The sequence below is a fragment of the Mytilus trossulus genome, chromosome 1, assembly GCF_036588685.1.
Source record: "Mytilus trossulus isolate FHL-02 chromosome 1, PNRI_Mtr1.1.1.hap1, whole genome shotgun sequence".
Classification (NCBI taxonomy): Eukaryota; Metazoa; Mollusca; class Bivalvia; order Mytilida; family Mytilidae; genus Mytilus; species Mytilus trossulus.
The window spans coordinates 3,511,075-3,528,694 of NC_086373.1; the positions used below are offsets into that span (position 1 = coordinate 3,511,075).

Below are 17,620 nucleotides of genomic sequence, written 5' to 3' on the forward strand. Positions count from 1 at the left end.
TGATGTAATACCAATAACTAGTCAATCAATTATTTTTTATTCTTCTTTAATTACCATATATCCTTTCTCCTTTCTCCTCGGGACTATGCTCTCTAGGTGTGTCCCTCTGCATACTAGCTAACCTCTGTGCATATGGTGTAGGTATTTTAGAGAATTTCTTTTTAAGTTTGGAAGGATCTTGAAGTCTCACCATCTCTGTGAATGACTTGGGTTTGTACTGTTTACCAGCTGGTTTAGGGGGTGGGGACACAGGTCTAGGTTTGTAGACCTCTTGACTTTGTGTTACTTCCATGTCAGCTACTGCTTTGGCATAAGCAGAATAATCACCTATATAAAACAATTTAATTGTTCAAATAGTGGTTCACAATGTAATATATTCCTAACATGCTATACTGTATCAACATTTATGCATTTGATACTTGTTAACTATAGTTACTCTGTATTTTATTGTTTTCAGTACACAATTTGACCTTCTAACATGCAGAATTTTCCCCGAGATATTCTAAGGCTGTCCTTCCAACACAGCACAAGAACACTGGAATATTTGAGTATTTGTGTTTTGTTTTTTTTAAGGGCTGGGAGTTTGAAGATAATAAGAAATCGTAAAATACAATAAACAATAATTTCTCCTTTTTTCCAAGGAAAGTTTTGTTTATACAATTCTTATTTGTTTTTGAAAGGATTTCCTACCAAAAGATACAAACTTGTACGCCAAAAATGAGATCTGAATAATAGAAATTTAATAATTTCTCCTTTACTTCTAACATACAATTCTTATAAATAACCTTACATTAAATCACTCTATAAAGTATTTGTTTTATTTTCTAAAGCATTCTACAATGTCAATATATATGCTGTACCTGTTGTTTCCTGACTTCTTCTCATGAATTCATCAGAATCAATTAGTCTAAGGCGAGGAACAACTGGTTCAGGAGCAGGCTGTACCATGATAGGCTGTGGTCTGGGTTGTCTTTCCCTGACTGGAGACCTCACTGGTTCTCTGTACTGTATTTTCTCATCTGGTCTATATATCTTTCTTGAAACCTTTGGTGAAATAGTTACAGTAGATCTTGTAGTATCAATTTGTTTTCTTCCAGGACTAATACCCCTTCTGTCAGAGACCATAGGACTTCTCTCCCATCTTTCTGGAGACCGCTTTTTCGTTTTAAGAGGACTGGTGTCTCGTGAAATTGGTTTACGCTTTGGACTTCGTTCCCGATAAGTTGGCAATTCAGGCTTGTCTCTTAATGCTTCTAAAAATAACTCTTCAGCTTCTGCCATTCGCCTTGTCATGTCCACTTGGTTTTGGAATTTCCTGTCATTGAATTCACCGGCTTTGAACGTTCCCTAAAAATGTCAAAAAGAGATATATCTTTAAAACATGTATATGTATATGCTCATTCCAAATAATCTAATATGTGGAAATTGTTAAATGTAAACAAAAATAAAGTCTTACAATACATTAAAGGCTCTTTTGATTATGTATGCATGTTCCAAGTAAGAGCTCAATAAATTTTTATGAATAATAATTGCTGAAAAGTCATTTCTGGTATTGAACCAAATATTTGGAAATGTTTCAATTTGTCTAATATTGTCTATGTTTGTAGTAGACATTATACAGCATCACTTACCATAAACAATTATACCAGGAGTGTTAAACATACTTGACTACCAATGAATTATCATATACAAATATCTTCCTGTCCATCAAATGCAAATAATGAACAAGGCAAATATTTAAATGCTCATTCTCAGACCCAAACTCAGAACAAAGCCTGATGCTAAAAAAAAAATATATCATGACTAATTAGTAGTTATATCAAATGATTTTTTTTCAAAGGTCCCTTTCACAAACCCAAATCTCCAACTTATAAGCAGTTACAATAGTTAACCTTGTGTGTATCTTGTGAAGGTTTGAAAGGCTTGACTTCATGTTCTCTTAAATCGTGTAGATGCTTTCTATATTCCTCCATTTTTTGTGCTCTCTTGTCAGCCATCCATCTTCTTATTTCTTCTTTCTTTTCAGCACTTCTCTCGTCTGGATATTCTTCCTTTGTCTTGGCGTATTCCTCCAGTTTCTGTAGACTTCTCCTTATTCTCTCCTGCTGTGCTGGACTTTCTGCCCGTCTAGCACTGTCAATACCAGCACAAATATACATTTGAAGTTTTGAAGAGAACAGTTTTTTTGCTCTGTGTTAAAGGCCTCAATGTGACTTTTATATGAAAAACAACAATAAAACCGTTGTTCCATTGCTTTTGTGTGCTTTTTTGTTGTGCATGTGCTTATTTTGTGTTATGGATAGATATACCCATATCCTTTGTTTTTCCTTTGAGTATGCTTTCACTCAATGATAATAAGTGAACATCATTGCTTCTATGGAATAATGAATAATAAAAATTGCATTTGGAAGGACTTATTCTACCTTTAAAATACTTAAAACTAAAACAGTGTCGGATTTTGTATTAGAAACCGTTATATTCAGTAATAATGTTCCGAGACTTACAGCATATACCCTTCAAGAGTTTCGATTTTTCTTTCAACTGGTCAATCCAGGTTTAAATATCATCAACAATTATTTAAGAATGAATAATATGTATTATAAATGTACATTTATTAGACGCATACCTGTGCTTCATCTGATTCACAAAGAATTTGGCTTCTTCAGGTTCAAATCCAGCTTCTTCCAAGTCAATATCTCCCTTCTGGACCATCTCTCCTATAATGTCACTGATACCACTCAGACCTGAGATACGGGCCAACTCCTGAGAACTGTAGGGAAAGATAAATGTTAAATTGTAAAACTTAATTCAGACTGGAGACTCGTATTATGCTCAATAAGTGAAGTCGGGCATACAGCTTAATTTACACCAATAACCAGAGATGTGGGTTATAAGTCAATGAGACCACAACACAAAGACAGAAATATTCAAAAGACATCTAGAGAAGATTTCATCCATCAGAATGCTACAAGTTTAATTATAAATTAATTAAGCAATTCAATTTCAAAAACTTTCCAGTGCAACCCTCCTAAATCTAGCAAATGAAAATTAAAAGAAAATAGTTAACAGCTGTAAGTTGTAGATCTACAGGAAATAAAAGACTGTCAAAATAAAATGTACAATATCCTGCACTAGACATTGCTTTTTTAATTTGACATTCTTTGGAATTATTAGTTCTAACCATCGCGATAGTAAGACATTTTTGAGAATACATTTTAATCTCTTGGCTTTACCTTGTCTTTTTACCCTTTGGTGATGGTGACCTTCTGGTAGTAGATTTGGCTTCAGTCCTAGCACTAGATCTAGCACTCCTCTTGGGTGATTTCTGGGATACTTTAGGTGTCAAAGTTTCTGATTTTCTATCATCAAGCATACCAGGTGTAGTATCTTCTGTGTCGGCTAGATGTTCTAATGTACTTATCAACTGTAATATTAGAAAAAATAAAAAAAATAAAAAACATTGCTATTATTGCACTTTAACATCAATAAATTTTCAAATCACAGAATTCACTCAACTTGTGTTTTTTTAGTTTGAGAACAACATCTTATCAATTGATTGATTCTGATTGTTGAAAGAATTATTTACATAGTATATGGTCTACCTTAATTCAAAAGTAAGGACCGTATTTTTATACTGATACTTTATGTATGTCATACTATTAGTCACTACCATAATTTCTTTTAATTTTCAAGATATCAATGTGTTGAATAGGCTGAAGTATGAGTCTACAACTTTTAAACGTCTTTGAATGCACAGATTATCCTTCAAAAAAAAAAAAATCAGTCTAATCATATTTACCATTCTTGTTCCATGGAAACCTCTTTCTATATTGTCTAACATGTGATCTATGGCTTGTATTTGTGAGTTCATATCTCTCAGTCTCTGGATAATACTTAACATTCTAGTCCCATGAAAACCTCTTTCTATATGGTCTGACATGTGATCTATGGCTTGTATTTGTGAGTTCATATCTCTCAGTCTCTGGATAATACTTACCATTCTAGCACCATGGAAACCTCTTTCTATATTGTCTGACATGTGATCTATGGCTTGTATTTGTGAGTTCATATCTCTCAGTCTCTGGATAATACTTACCATTCTAGTCCCATGAAAACCTCTTTCTATATGGTCTGACATGTGATCTATGGCTTGTATTTGTGAGTTCATATCTCTCAGTCTCTGGATAATACTTACCATTCTAGTACCGTGAAAACCTCTTTCTATATTGTCTGACATATGATCTATGGCTTGTATTTGTGAGTTCATATCTCTCAGTCTCTGGATAATACTTACCATTCTAGTGCCATGGAAACCTCTTTCTATATTGTCTGACATGTGATCTATGGCTTGTATTTGTGAGTTCATATCTCTCAGTCTCTGGATAATACTTACCATTCTAGTACCATGGAAACCTCTTTCTATATTGTCTGACATGTGATCTATGGCTTGTATTTGTGAGTTCATATCTCTCAGTCTCTGGATAATACTTACCATTCTAGTACCATGAAAACCTCTTTCTATATTGTCTGACATGTGATCTATGGCTTGTATTTGTGAGTTCATATCTCTCAGTCTCTGGATAATACTTACCATTCTAGTCCCATGGAAACCTCTTTCTATATGGTCTGACATGTGATCTATGGCTTGTATTTGTGAGTTCACATCTCTCAGTCTCTGGATAATACTTACCATTCTAGTACCATGAAAACCTCTTTCTATATTGTCTGACATGTGATCTGTGGCTTGTATTTGTGAGTTCATATCTCTCAGTCTCTGGATAATACTTACCATTTTAGTGCCATGAAAACCTCTTTCTATATTGTCTGACATGTGATCTATGGTTTGTATTTGTGAGTTCATATGTCTCAGTCTTTGGATAATACTTACCATTCTAGTCCCATGAAAACCTCTTTCTATATTGTCTGACATGTGATCTATGGCTTGTATTTGTGAGTTCATATCTCTCACTCTCTGGATAATACTTACCATTCTAGTCCCATGAAAACCTCTTTCTATATTGTCTGACATGTGATCTATGGCTTGTATTTGTGAGTTCATATCTCTCAGTCTCTGGATAATACTTACCATTCTAGTCCCATGAAAACCTCTTTCTATATTGTCTGACATGTGATCTATGGCTTGTATTTGTGAGTTCATATCTCTCAGTCTCTGGATAATACTTACCATTCTTGTTCCGTGGAAACCTCTTTCTATATTGTCTGACATGTGATCTATGGCTTGTATTTGTGAGTTCATATCTCTCAGTCTCTGGATAATACTTACCATTCTTGTTCCATGGAAACCTCTTTCTATATTGTCTGACATGTGATCTATGGCTTGTATTTGAGAGTTCATATCTCTCAGTCTCTGGATAATACTTACCATTCTAGTGCCGTGGAAACCTCTTTCTATATTGTCTGACATGTGATCTATGGCTTGTATTTGTGAGTTCATATCTCTCAGTCTCTGGATAATACTTACCATTCTAGACCCATGAAAACCTCTTTCTATATTGTCTGACATATGATTTATGGCTTGTATTTGTGAGTTCATATCTCTTAGTCTCTGGATAATACTTACCATTCTAGTCCCATGGAAACCTCTTTCTATATTGTCTGACATATGATTGATGACTTGTATTTGTGAGTTCATATCTCTAAGTCGCTGGATAATACTTACCATTCTAGTCCCATGAAAACCTCTTTCTATATTGTCTGACATGTGATCTAAGGCTTGTATTTGTGAGTTCATATCTCTCAGTCTCTGGATAATACTTACCATTCTAGACCCATGAAAACCTCTTTCTATATTGTCTGACATGTGATCTATGGCTTGTATTTGTGAGTTCATATCTCTCAGTCTCTGGATAATACTTACCATTCTAGTCCCATGAAAACCTCTTTCTATATTGTCTGACATGTGATTTATGACTTGTATTTGTGAGTTCATATCTCTCAGTCGCTGGATAATACTTACCATTCTAGTACCATGAAAACCTCTTTCTATATTGTCTGACATATGATTTATGACTTGTATTTGTGAGTTCATATCTCTCAGTCTCTGGATAATACTTACCATTCTAGACCCATGAAAACCTCTTTCTATATTGTCTGACATATGATTTATGACTTGTATTTGTGAGTTCATATCTCTCAGTCTCTGGATAATACTTACCATTCTAGACCCATGAAAACCTCTTTCTATATTGTCTGACATGTGATTTATGACTTGTATTTGTGAGTTCATATCTCTCAGTCGCTGGATAATACTTACCATTCTAGTCCCATGGAAACCTCTTTCTATATTGTCTGACATATGATTTATGACTTGTATTTGTGAGTTCATATCTCTCAGTCGCTGGATAATACTTACCATTCTAGTCCCATGGAAACATCTTTCTATATTGTCTGACATGTGATCTATGACTTGTATTTGTGAGTTCATATCTCTCAGTCGCTGGATAATACTTACCATTCTAGTCCCATGGAAACATCTTTCTATATTGTCTGACATGTGATCTATGGCTTGTATTTGTGAGTTCATATCTCTCAGTCTCTGGATAATACTTACCATTCTAGACCCATGAAAACATCTTTCTATATTGTCTGACATGTGATTTATGACTTGTATTTGTGAGTTCATATCTCTCAGTCGCTGGATAATACTTACCATTCTAGTACCATGAAAACATCTTTCTATATTGTCTGACATGTGATCTATGGCTTGTATTTGTGAGTTCATATCTCTCAGTCGCTGGATAATACTTACCATTCTAGTCCCATGGAAACCTCTTTCTATATTGTCTGACATGTGATCTATGGCTTGTATTTGTGAGTTCATATCTCTCAGTCGCTGGATAATACTTACCATTCTAGTACCATGGAAACCTCTTTCTATATTGTCTGACATGTGATCTATGGCTTGTATTTGTGAGTTCATATCTCTCAGTCTCTGGATTATACTAGCTCTTGTTCCTTGAAGGCTTTCTCTTGGCATCACAGCAACCGATACTCTGTTAAAATCAAACGTAAATTTATATCTCAAGATACATTTTTTTCCTAATGTCAAATATAAACTTTTAAACATATTATCGATATACTTGCTTACAAATCCTTTTAAATTATTCCATAATTCTTACAAACAATGAAATTAAAAATCCTCATTTTTTTCATTTTTTTAAGAAAAGGAACCTACCTGCTAATAAAAAAGAAATATCTCTTTCTTGTTAAAATCATTTTTTTTTAATTTTTTCCACATATCACAATTGTGTTATCCTTTTGTATAAAACTTTTAAATAATATTTTCAAAAAGTAAATTAAACAAATATTCCTTTATTATTTTCTTTCTAACACATAGGTTTCATGTTTCATAGAAAGTTATCTAGAAATTATATCAACAAAAATTGTAACATTTAAAGTACATTATTTCATCACCTGTTTTTTATGATTAATTTTAAAATACAAAGAACCACTGTAAGCTACCGCTAATTAGTGTATACCTCTGCAGTCAAATTAAGTGAAAGTTTATAAATCTACATTTAATCATCAAACAAGAACTAAGGTGATTGTTTTAAAAATTACACAGTAAAATGGTTAATACCAGTTTTTGAAATATAATTTGACTTTTGGTTATCAGCATTTGCCCTTATTTATTTGATGACCATTCTAATTGGTCTTTAAGCTTGTGTGTGCCTAAGTTTTTAATGTTTCAAGAAAAAGTTCATTTTAAAATTTGATGGCAAATACTGTCCTGTCATGTTTTTAGCTTTATAGGATTTATCTATTTACTCTTATCTTGTGTTACCCTAAGCTTTGCTCTCAAAGACTTTTCCCCATTGATTTAATACCCTTACCTGTCATGATCCTTTGCTTTAGTCTCAAACATTTTGACGGTTATAGCATCTTGTGTAAATGGACGTTGAATCTTAGGTTGTAAAGCTTCTCTCAAGTTAGATTCCATGGCTTCTAATCCTTCTCTAGCAGAGGTCAAAGTCATAGATGTTGGCTGTAGGGCAAGGTCATGCTGTACCTTCTCTTCTTTGTCTGGTTTCTCATGAAGGTCATGTAATAAGGCTGATGCATCAAGGTCAACTACATTAAGATATGTACGTCCTTTTGGTTTCTCCTGGGTAATTAAGAATAGTTTTCAGTGACAAATATTCACAGCTTAATAATTAACTTGTAAATAAACTTATCTTCTAGTACTGATACTAGTGATTGTACTGTGACAGGATGATAGAATTATTGTCACATGCACATTAACTCATTTTTATCATTTTTTTGTAGTTTTTATTATATAAACATTTTTGCATTATTGTTATTTTTATTTTGCAATGTTGAGAATAATTTAAGCTTCACAATAACAAGTACACCTAACATTCTGAATGTAAAGGACCATATCTACCTTCACAACTTTGCTACATACATCTTATTTCAAATCTACTGATAACTATTTGTTTTTTTAATAATTTTAAAAACTTATACAACAATATTTCCAATCATTGTTAAATGAATAGTACGACTTACTCTTCCTTTAGTAGTAACATCTGATGTTGGTTGTTGTTCAGTATCACCAAACCTAAGACCGAGGTATATATCTGGAGGTAAAGCATTGCCCTGTCTGGCTCGGTTATATTCTACTATAGCTTCCTGTATAGGGTCAACACCTGAAATAACACAAGTTTAAAAATATGAAAATATAAAATCAAGTCATTCAGTAAAAAGCAAAGACCATATCTGTAGCATTTTTTTTCTTCAATTTTCATACTTTTTTATACGATTTTTTACAGGAATATGAGAATTTGAGTCAAATCGTTGAACATGAATTTGACACCTAGTGCACCTTTAAAAAAGTAAATAATAATAACCAATCTTGACTGAACATACCTGTATCTTTAGTAATACATGTAGAAGCTTCGGCTGTTCTGATATACTCCCTCTCCATAGCAGGGTCTGTCTCCATCTCAGCATCCTCTACATTGTGGGTCATCGTAGAGAAGTCAACCTATCAATAAAAAAACTCAATATATTAAACAATTTAGACAAGTACTTTACACAGTTACTTTCAATTGCGTATGTAAAATTAGGCAATACAAGTTCTTTTAAAAACATTTTTTATAATAAGCCTTAATAAAATCTGTTATTACATGTACTATCTTTAACTCATTACAAACCTTCTTTCTTTGTTGTTTTTTCATGATCATGGCAGTCCTGTATTGTATTCTAGCATTTGTATCTTCTTCAAATCCCATCTGTTTGTCCATATGGAGGTAATTCTCATAGGAACCTTCAAAATCATAAGAATCAAAGATGAACTGTGAGTTATTTGAAGGAAATGGAAATGATCTTCCCATAATTATCGTTATGAAATCATGGCATTATTGTTGCTTTCTTGCACCAACGAAAATGAAATTAACAATATTTGCAGAAATATCTCATTATCATCATTTCAAAATAAAGAAAAAAAGATTCAAATAAAAGTAAATTTGAAAAAAAAAATATTACCGAGAATTTTCTTTGGTAACAATTTTGTTTACCTGACTAATTAAATCATTCCTGGCATTAATCGTTCAAAACATCTTGTCAAAAAAGATTAAATGTGAGAATTCAATAGACCATGAATTTGTACCTGGTCTGATAGCATAACCATCATGTATCTGATCTTCACTGGTTTCACCTTCTGCTTCTTCAGTGCTGCCCTCTACTGGTCTTCCCTTCTCATCCATGTGACTCTGAAAGAAATAATCCCATATTACAAAAGAATTTGAATTTTTTGTAGTGAGATCAGTCTTAAAATCAAATTATTGTGAAACATCTGGTTAATGAACAACTTAAAACACTAAAACTATCTAATTTAGACATTAAAATCAATGATTGAATATATGTCATTATTTTTAACAAAATTTTTAAGTGCTTGACCATTTATCTATATATATGGCATTTATTGACATAAATTAATATATATACCTCCTGTGAAGATTGCAGTGTCAATCCTGATGCAGGTTTCTGTGGTCTTGGTTTCCTTCTTCTACTTCGTCTGTACAAAAACAAAACATTTATCACATTAAAATTCAATTATAGAAATTCAGAAACAAAACTAACAAAAGCTAATAAGGAAACAACATAATTAGGTTAAAACTTTAAATATCTGATAAAAATTAGTTAAAACTTTAAATATCTGATAAAAATTAGTTAAAACTTTAAATATCTGATAAAAATTAGTTAACACTTTAAATATCTGATAAAAATTAGTTAAAACTTTAAATATCTGATAAAAATTAATTAAAATTTTAACTTGTAAAAATAAAAATATAATCATATACTGCTATATGTAATAATTTTTTATATTTACCCTCTATCAATTCTTTCATCCTCGTGCTTATCCTTCATCTCTTGACGTTTAAGATTAACTGACAAAAGTTGTTTCCCTTTGTCTTCTTCTTGCTTTTCTAAGTCTTCCAGATTTTCAACCTTAAATATAAATGTATTCAATAAGAATAAAAAAAAAGCTAATAAATACAAAAATATCTGATGCCACAATAGAAAAGTGATTGTTGTATGGCATCAAAAGTCCAAGCGGGACAGATACTCAGGTTAAGCAGGATGGATTTCCAAATAGCAATAAGGTGTATTGTTACACCTAGAAGACAAGTCAAATAAACTTTTACATGATTCCTTTTACTTTTTTCAAAAACTTTGCACTAACATTCATGAATTGAAAAATTATACATAACCCAAACGCAGGTTAAAACCCAAATTTCTGTCAGTCAGCCACACAGTCAGTAGATAACCCTCTAATTTAGATGTTATGAAATTTATATTGAATCCTTTACACCTTGATTTGCTGATAAATTTTGAGAAGTTGACAGTCTATATATACTTTATCACATGACTTTATTTTACTCACATGAGATCTCAAGAAATCCAAATTGTGTTTATGTTTCAACAACTCTTTCTGCTTGATTTCTTGTTCATGGCTTATGATGAGATGAGGATCCAGCAGACGACCAAATGCAGCATCAGACGGACCTAATAAATCCTTATCTTTTGGCAAACTGAGCAGTGGCATATCCATCTTTGTTGGTCCATCATTTTCTCTCCTCTCTATTCTTTGAAACATGCTTTGGTACATAGGTGGTAAAGGAGTATCATTTGGTGGCTGTGATACCATTCCATAGGGGGGTGGAGGGGGTGGGTATTGTCCCTGTGGCACTCGGTAAGATCCAGGGAACAATTGTGAGGGAGCATATCCAGCGTTAAGCTGTAGGAGTGGCATACCAAAATCTCTCCCTATTCCTGGTGGTGGCTGCTGTGGCTCTTCCCAAGCTGGAATAGGAATGTGTGGTAATCTAAATTCTCCTTCGTCTCGCTCTGCTTGCATACGTAGAAATTTAGGAATCAAATTAACACTTCCTTGCTGGCCTCCTAAACTTTGATAGTTCTCCTTATTGACATCTGACCTATGTCCTTGTCCACGTGGAGATTTACTTCTCCTTCTATTGGTGTTTTCCTGCAAATTTTGTAACTCTTTCAGAGTACCACCTATATTTGCTCTGCCAGGTGATTTCTGTCTCCTAGAACCAGATAATTCACCCATCACCATACTCTGTGTCATTTGCTCTTCAACAGGCCTTCTAGGTAATGATCCTGACACATACCTTCTCCTATCTTCATTGGAGGGACTCCTCCTTCTTGGTAAACTTGACTCCAATGAGTCGTGGCGCCTTCTTGGTGATAAGTCTCGTCTTGGGCTTTGATGTCTTCTGGAATCTGAAGGTCTGTTATAGTATTGATCAGCTGGTACCTCTTGGCCATCAATAGCACCCATCATTGCAAGCATGCTTCTATGTTGAGCCTGTTCAAGGAAAATAGTAAAAAATAAAAATCAAAAGTAGTGGAGTGGGGTATAAAAATCAAGATTAAAATTTCAAGTTTCAGAGTTACATTCATACAAAGCATGCAACACCCAATTAAATAAACAACTTTTCAACAGGCACAGATTTTCTATTTTCTCCTAAAACAAGTCTATAATTTACTTTTCAGTATTTACATCAGCTGCCAACAAATATTTATACCTGAAACTTTTGAAAAGAGTATGGGTTTTACTCATTGTTGAAGGATGTTTGGTGACCTACAGTTGTTAATTTCTTCATTTGGTATAGTATTGACTCATTGGCAATCATACCACATCTTTTTATCTTTATCAACTAGTGACCAATTTGCACTTCTTGATACTGTGCATATTTGTGGACATTTGATTTTGTGGTTTTGAGCTTCTCTGTATACAAAGCCTATTAAAAATCTGTATTTTGTTGAAAATTTCATTTCGTGGTTCACCTGTACCAAAGAAACCCACGAAAATTGTTATCCAACAAATAATAATGAATCCACAGTAGTACTAATGATGATTCCTACCTCCATAATTTTTCTAAGCTCTCCTCTGACAATATCTTGAAGCTGGTGAGCCAAATCATTACCAATAATGTTGTCAGAATTCCCTCTACTGTACCTCTCCCGAGAATGCTGTCTGTTGTGAACAATTGACTGATCAGGTGACCTTCTCCTTCTGTCATCTACTGAGTGTCTTCTGCTCTCAGATGACCTTTCTCTCCTTGGACTTTTCTTTCGCTGATTCAGACTTCCAGATCTTGAAATAAATGAAACATAAACCATATAACAGTTATTACAAAAATTTTGTCTATTTTTCACTCTCTATTCAGGCTTTAAATATTCTTCTAAATTTGACCCCCAGAAAAACAGACACACCAGAAATTAGCCATAAATATTACCCCTTTACTGCTTCATTGTATAAAAGAATGACCAAGTAGTTATCAATTAAGGCTAGACAAATATTGCCTCTACTAATCTTCAGAACTTTTGGAAATTAGTGCTAAATATATCTTGGTTTGGGGAAGAGGACTAAAATCATTGGATAAATTCACAATTCTCATGGAAAACCTATTAATTTGGGAAGAAATATTAGTCTGTAAAAAAAAATCATGTATACAAATAAATGTTAGAAAGTGACCTTATATAAACAAAATGAAACAATAGAAGAAGAAAATTTGATAATATTTAGAATTATGTTAATAATATAGACACTTTTAAGAGTATGCAGCAATACATAAATCATAAAAATGTTTCTTTATTATGTTTATTGCTGTTAACTTTTTTTTAACTATGATAATTTTTGCAAATGATGCATGAAATTGTATTTAGGAAATTTTTATACTTTGAAAAAATACTAAATGCAACAGATGTATAAAACAGGAAAAACTAAAACAAAAATAGCAAAAATATATAAATCTTTAACTCTGAAAAGATTAATTTCTCTGAAACATAAAATGTAATTTTACACAGCTTCCAGGTGAACAAGTTTGATTGAATTATTTTTATACAACTTGAATTACTATTATTTTGTTATTATCACTTAAATTTTCATAAGGTCACTTTCAATCTAATTTTGGTCATGTTATCAATCTATTGGACAGGTATCAAACAAACAGGGAACATTCATCATCATATGACAACAAACACTAAAATGTTAATATCATGAATCGGTCACACAGAATAAAACAACATCCAATGATATTTACTTGGTAGGAATTGGGAGCAATCAAATAACTGACATATTGAATGGTATACACAAAACTTACCCTCTTTTCCTAAATATTTGGAAAATTAATCTTAAATCAAAATCAGTTTTCTAACTACCATATATATAAACGCTTAAAACACAATAGATACATCTATGTATTTTTTCTGATAGCTTATTGCAAATTTTGATTGCAATATGTTTATATGTAAAATATGCCCAAAAAATCAAGATCAATCAACCCTGACTGAAAGCGTGCGGCCAATTCATGATCTTCAAGAAAAAGAGACATGCCAAGGCTAATAAAACTGCATAGAAAATAGCATTGTCTCCCCTTATACAACTTTATCACATATTTTAGCGGGGAACTATGAACAAGTTTCAGCCAATGAAGCAGAGCTATGGGTGATGAGCCCAATAATCTCCTTGAAAATGAAATGTGCCAATGCCAATAAATGTTGATTATTCTTTCTTTATGGCAGATTTTTTGTCTTTTTGAAATTCTGTTGAAAAAAGTTTTTTGTATGCTGTTAATGCAGTTGCCAATGATATATGAAGGTTAATGATGCCAGCAGCCATTTTATAGATCCTGTTCTTACATCCTGGTATTTTGAGTAAACTCATGGTCAACTTTAGCCAGGATAGTATTAAGGATTCCTTTACTTTACTGTATTCTTTCAAATCCTTAATTTTGTAAGTTATTGTCTGAATAAATACATTTATTAACTATACAATATGTTGTGATTAAATAACACAGAAATTAACAACTACCAGTAAAGCAAATGCTTACTTTTTTAATATACCTTATGCTAAAGTGTTCGGCAGAGAATACTTACTTTTTAATATATGACAAAGTGTTCCGCAGTGAATCATCATACTCCTCTGGTTCTAATGAACTTACTTCTATTGAACTGCTGTCTTCTTTCCTGTAAGATAATAAGAAATAGTTTAATTTATTGATGCTGAATTTTTTTTTTTACTTTTTATTTAAATCAGAAAATATTTTTATATTTTCAAAGAAAAATTCTAATTCCTGAAATATTAATATTACAAGATGTACAGCATGAGACATACATATAGAAAGATGTGTAACGTTAACATTGTCTGAGATGCACAGAACACCATATATTTTTCAAATCATTATTTTCTGTTTGAATTTAGTTTATATTGAAATATAAGAGGGAATTGAAACAAATTGACAAAAAAAAAACTGAAGACTTCTATATTTTGTATAGACAAAATTTTTAAATGTTAACAAAAATCAGTAGAAAAAGGAGATAATTACACATCTAAAACTTTTTCATATTCTGTATGGACTTCATCAGCTTCAATATCATATTCATTCTCCCAATCTTTGTCTGTATTTGTACTTTGTAAACTTAAGGATCCATTTTTGTTTTGTTTTGGTTTTGGATATCTTCGTTTTGATTCCCCACTACTTTGTAACATTTTAGCACTTTCCTTCATACTAGCAGAAACTCTCATTTGCTCTTGAATAATATTTTCTTCCTTTTGAGTCTGTGGTAAGGTACGGTGACCAGATGGTTTGCCATAAGGAGAATACTTATTATCAAGTAACCATATTGTTAATACAACAAGTTCAACTGGAGCATCAATTTTCATTTTTGGTCTGAATGACAAGTCTTTTTCACCTTTCCATTCCAAACCTAGCGAATGTTGTTTCTTTCCCCAGACAGAAAACCAGTGTAAGACATTCTGTAAATGATGATATCGTTTTCCAAGGTCAACATCTAGTGACCACTGTTTTTCTTGATCATGAGAGGGATCACGATATAGTACCTCTTCTGATTCTGCAAACTTTGAGACCATCCCCGTCATTTTGCCTTTCATTCTGTTCGGTGAGTGGGCATTATATTCCTTTCCCAACTCATTCTCTGGTATATAATTCAGTCCACCTCCTTGACTTATAAACTTACTCATACCACCATGGCCATGTTTCTCCCCTTCATTAGACACACTTACACTTCTAAACATGCCTTTTTGAACTGGTTCCTTGCCAACTCTATGTGGACTTTGACCCATTGGACCTTTAGGAGACATGACAATAAGGGACTGTTTCCTTTCTTGGTCTGGGAGTTCAGACCTTTTGATCAAGTTTTCTAGTTCCATATTCCAAATGTTTTCAGCAAATGGCAGAATTAATGGTGGAATAATTACTTTCCTCTCTCTCTCTTCATCAATGATTTTTGTGAATGAGACTGCAACAAAGCTGTCTAAAAATTCCAAGTATGATAATTTAGATTCAAAAGGTCGTGATCCAGGACAAAGCCCATTGTTTTGTAGACTAGACGTGAGACTTTCAGCAACAGTGGTATTAGAGTCAAACACAAATTCTTCATAGCTACCATAAGCTTTTTTTCTTTTCTTCAATATTTTCATTACAACTTCACATTGCTTAAAAAAATAAACTGACAAAGTCTTCCCCCTTGGAGATGCTTGAAAGAATGTTACTGATTTCCTCCCCTCATTATCTGGGTCAGTGTCATTCATTTCAGGGATTTCCTGTTCAGGTCTTGCTGATTTGCCATCATCTTCTGGTTCAATTGTTACACCTTGCCAATCCTGTATAATCTTATTCAATTTATCTTGGACTTCAGAGTCAAGATTTTCTTCGTCATGAAAATGTTCAGCTAAAATATCAGCTGTGTCTTCCTCTGGCTTCAGTTCCTGAATGAGGGACAAGGCTATCTTGTAAACACATTCCTCCTCTGGGAGGAATCGGCTGAATGCTAGCATATGAACTGCCCACTGGAGAGTATTAAAGCATTCCTTCATCCACTTATCTCCCTGCTTAGCATCCCAACTTGCCTAAAATTAAATAATGTCTCAATTGAAAAGATCTATTTTAAAATCATTTCAGGCTTAAATTGATTTTATTCACAAGTTTGATGTGTTTACAAAGGTAATAACTGGTATCTCCAGCAAAATGAGCTCATATATTAATGTGATTATAGACATGATAAATGCATAAGGAAAGTAAGTGGCCAAACATTTTTCAAAACATGCTCTATATATTATAACCCTTTTTTTCAATAACTTGATCATTGTTATATCTTCTTCCATGTTTATGGTGTATGCTAATTGAGAACAGTGAAGGATATCAAATATGTAATTGTTGTCTCTTTGACACATTCCCTGTTTCCATTCTCAAATTTTATTTTTGTATTAAAATAATAAAACAAACGTGTCCTCTTGTTTGATTAAAAAATTTTAAGATGCAAAGATATCAGTTAATTTTTATTTGTCAAGTTGTATTTAAGGTAATGCTGTTCTTTCTGTTAACATGGTACTCACCCTGACATAGTCCTGATAATTGACATTATTAAGATAAGTTTCTTTCTGTCTCAGTTTCTTTGACAATGTATCTCGAGCATGTAGTAGCCACAGTGTTGTTGTAAAATCTCTAAAGCTGGTCAGGATCTGTACGACCCCTGGCTCAGACTCAGACATTGATGATGGGATAGAGTTGTATTGCTCAAGAATCTCTGGTAATTCTGAACAGGGACCTTCTGTTGTAGCCTGTAATATACATATTATAAGATATTTTATAGTATTGAAAAAGTGTACAATATATTCAATTTCAGGCGCTACCATATGATGAAAATGTACTTGGTTTGGAAGTGTGATTTGAATAATTGAGGTATAAAAACAGTTAAGATAAAATGTTGCAGTTTGAATTCATCTCTTCAAAATAATTTCATGTTAAATGTCAAAATAATAGATGTTTCCAAGTCCAAGACAAAAAAATGTTCCTTCTATATATAAATTGACTATCTGTTCAATTGTCCAAAATTGTGTGGATAGTTGTCTCATTGGCAATCATACCACATCTTCTTTTTTATATTGTATGTCTGAATTTGATACAGTATTATAAAAAAAAAACCTTTAGGATAAGCAAGGTAAAAAATTGTATTGAATGTGATGTACATAGATAAAGAAGTTTGGTCCAAATTAATTTTTATTTTGATGCATATTTTATATAATCTTTCACAAAGTCAATCCTTT

General features: G+C 32.7%; 1 protein-coding gene across 2 annotated transcripts in view; it reads right to left on the reverse strand.

Moving 5' to 3' along the window:
* The window catches only part of LOC134712479 (uncharacterized), a 53,787-nt gene that overhangs the window by 3,616 nt on the left and 32,551 nt on the right, over window positions 1-17,620 (reverse strand). For both annotated transcript variants that reach the window (XM_063574073.1, XM_063574062.1), the window contains 19 exons: window positions 16,910-17,134; window positions 14,880-16,423; window positions 14,431-14,520; window positions 12,415-12,646; window positions 10,907-11,854; window positions 10,352-10,470; window positions 9,967-10,036; window positions 9,629-9,731; window positions 9,174-9,286; window positions 8,887-9,004; window positions 8,527-8,666; window positions 7,854-8,125; window positions 6,889-7,013; window positions 4,295-4,314; window positions 3,234-3,424; window positions 2,627-2,770; window positions 1,893-2,133; window positions 861-1,347; window positions 55-327 (listed from right to left, as the gene is read on the reverse strand). In XM_063574073.1, coding sequence (XP_063430143.1) covers window positions 55-327; window positions 861-1,347; window positions 1,893-2,133; window positions 2,627-2,770; window positions 3,234-3,424; window positions 4,295-4,314; window positions 6,889-7,013; window positions 7,854-8,125; window positions 8,527-8,666; window positions 8,887-9,004; window positions 9,174-9,286; window positions 9,629-9,731; window positions 9,967-10,036; window positions 10,352-10,470; window positions 10,907-11,854; window positions 12,415-12,646; window positions 14,431-14,520; window positions 14,880-16,423; window positions 16,910-17,134 — 5,455 coding nt within the window. The remainder of the gene's footprint in view (window positions 1-54; window positions 328-860; window positions 1,348-1,892; window positions 2,134-2,626; window positions 2,771-3,233; window positions 3,425-4,294; window positions 4,315-6,888; window positions 7,014-7,853; window positions 8,126-8,526; window positions 8,667-8,886; window positions 9,005-9,173; window positions 9,287-9,628; window positions 9,732-9,966; window positions 10,037-10,351; window positions 10,471-10,906; window positions 11,855-12,414; window positions 12,647-14,430; window positions 14,521-14,879; window positions 16,424-16,909; window positions 17,135-17,620) is intronic.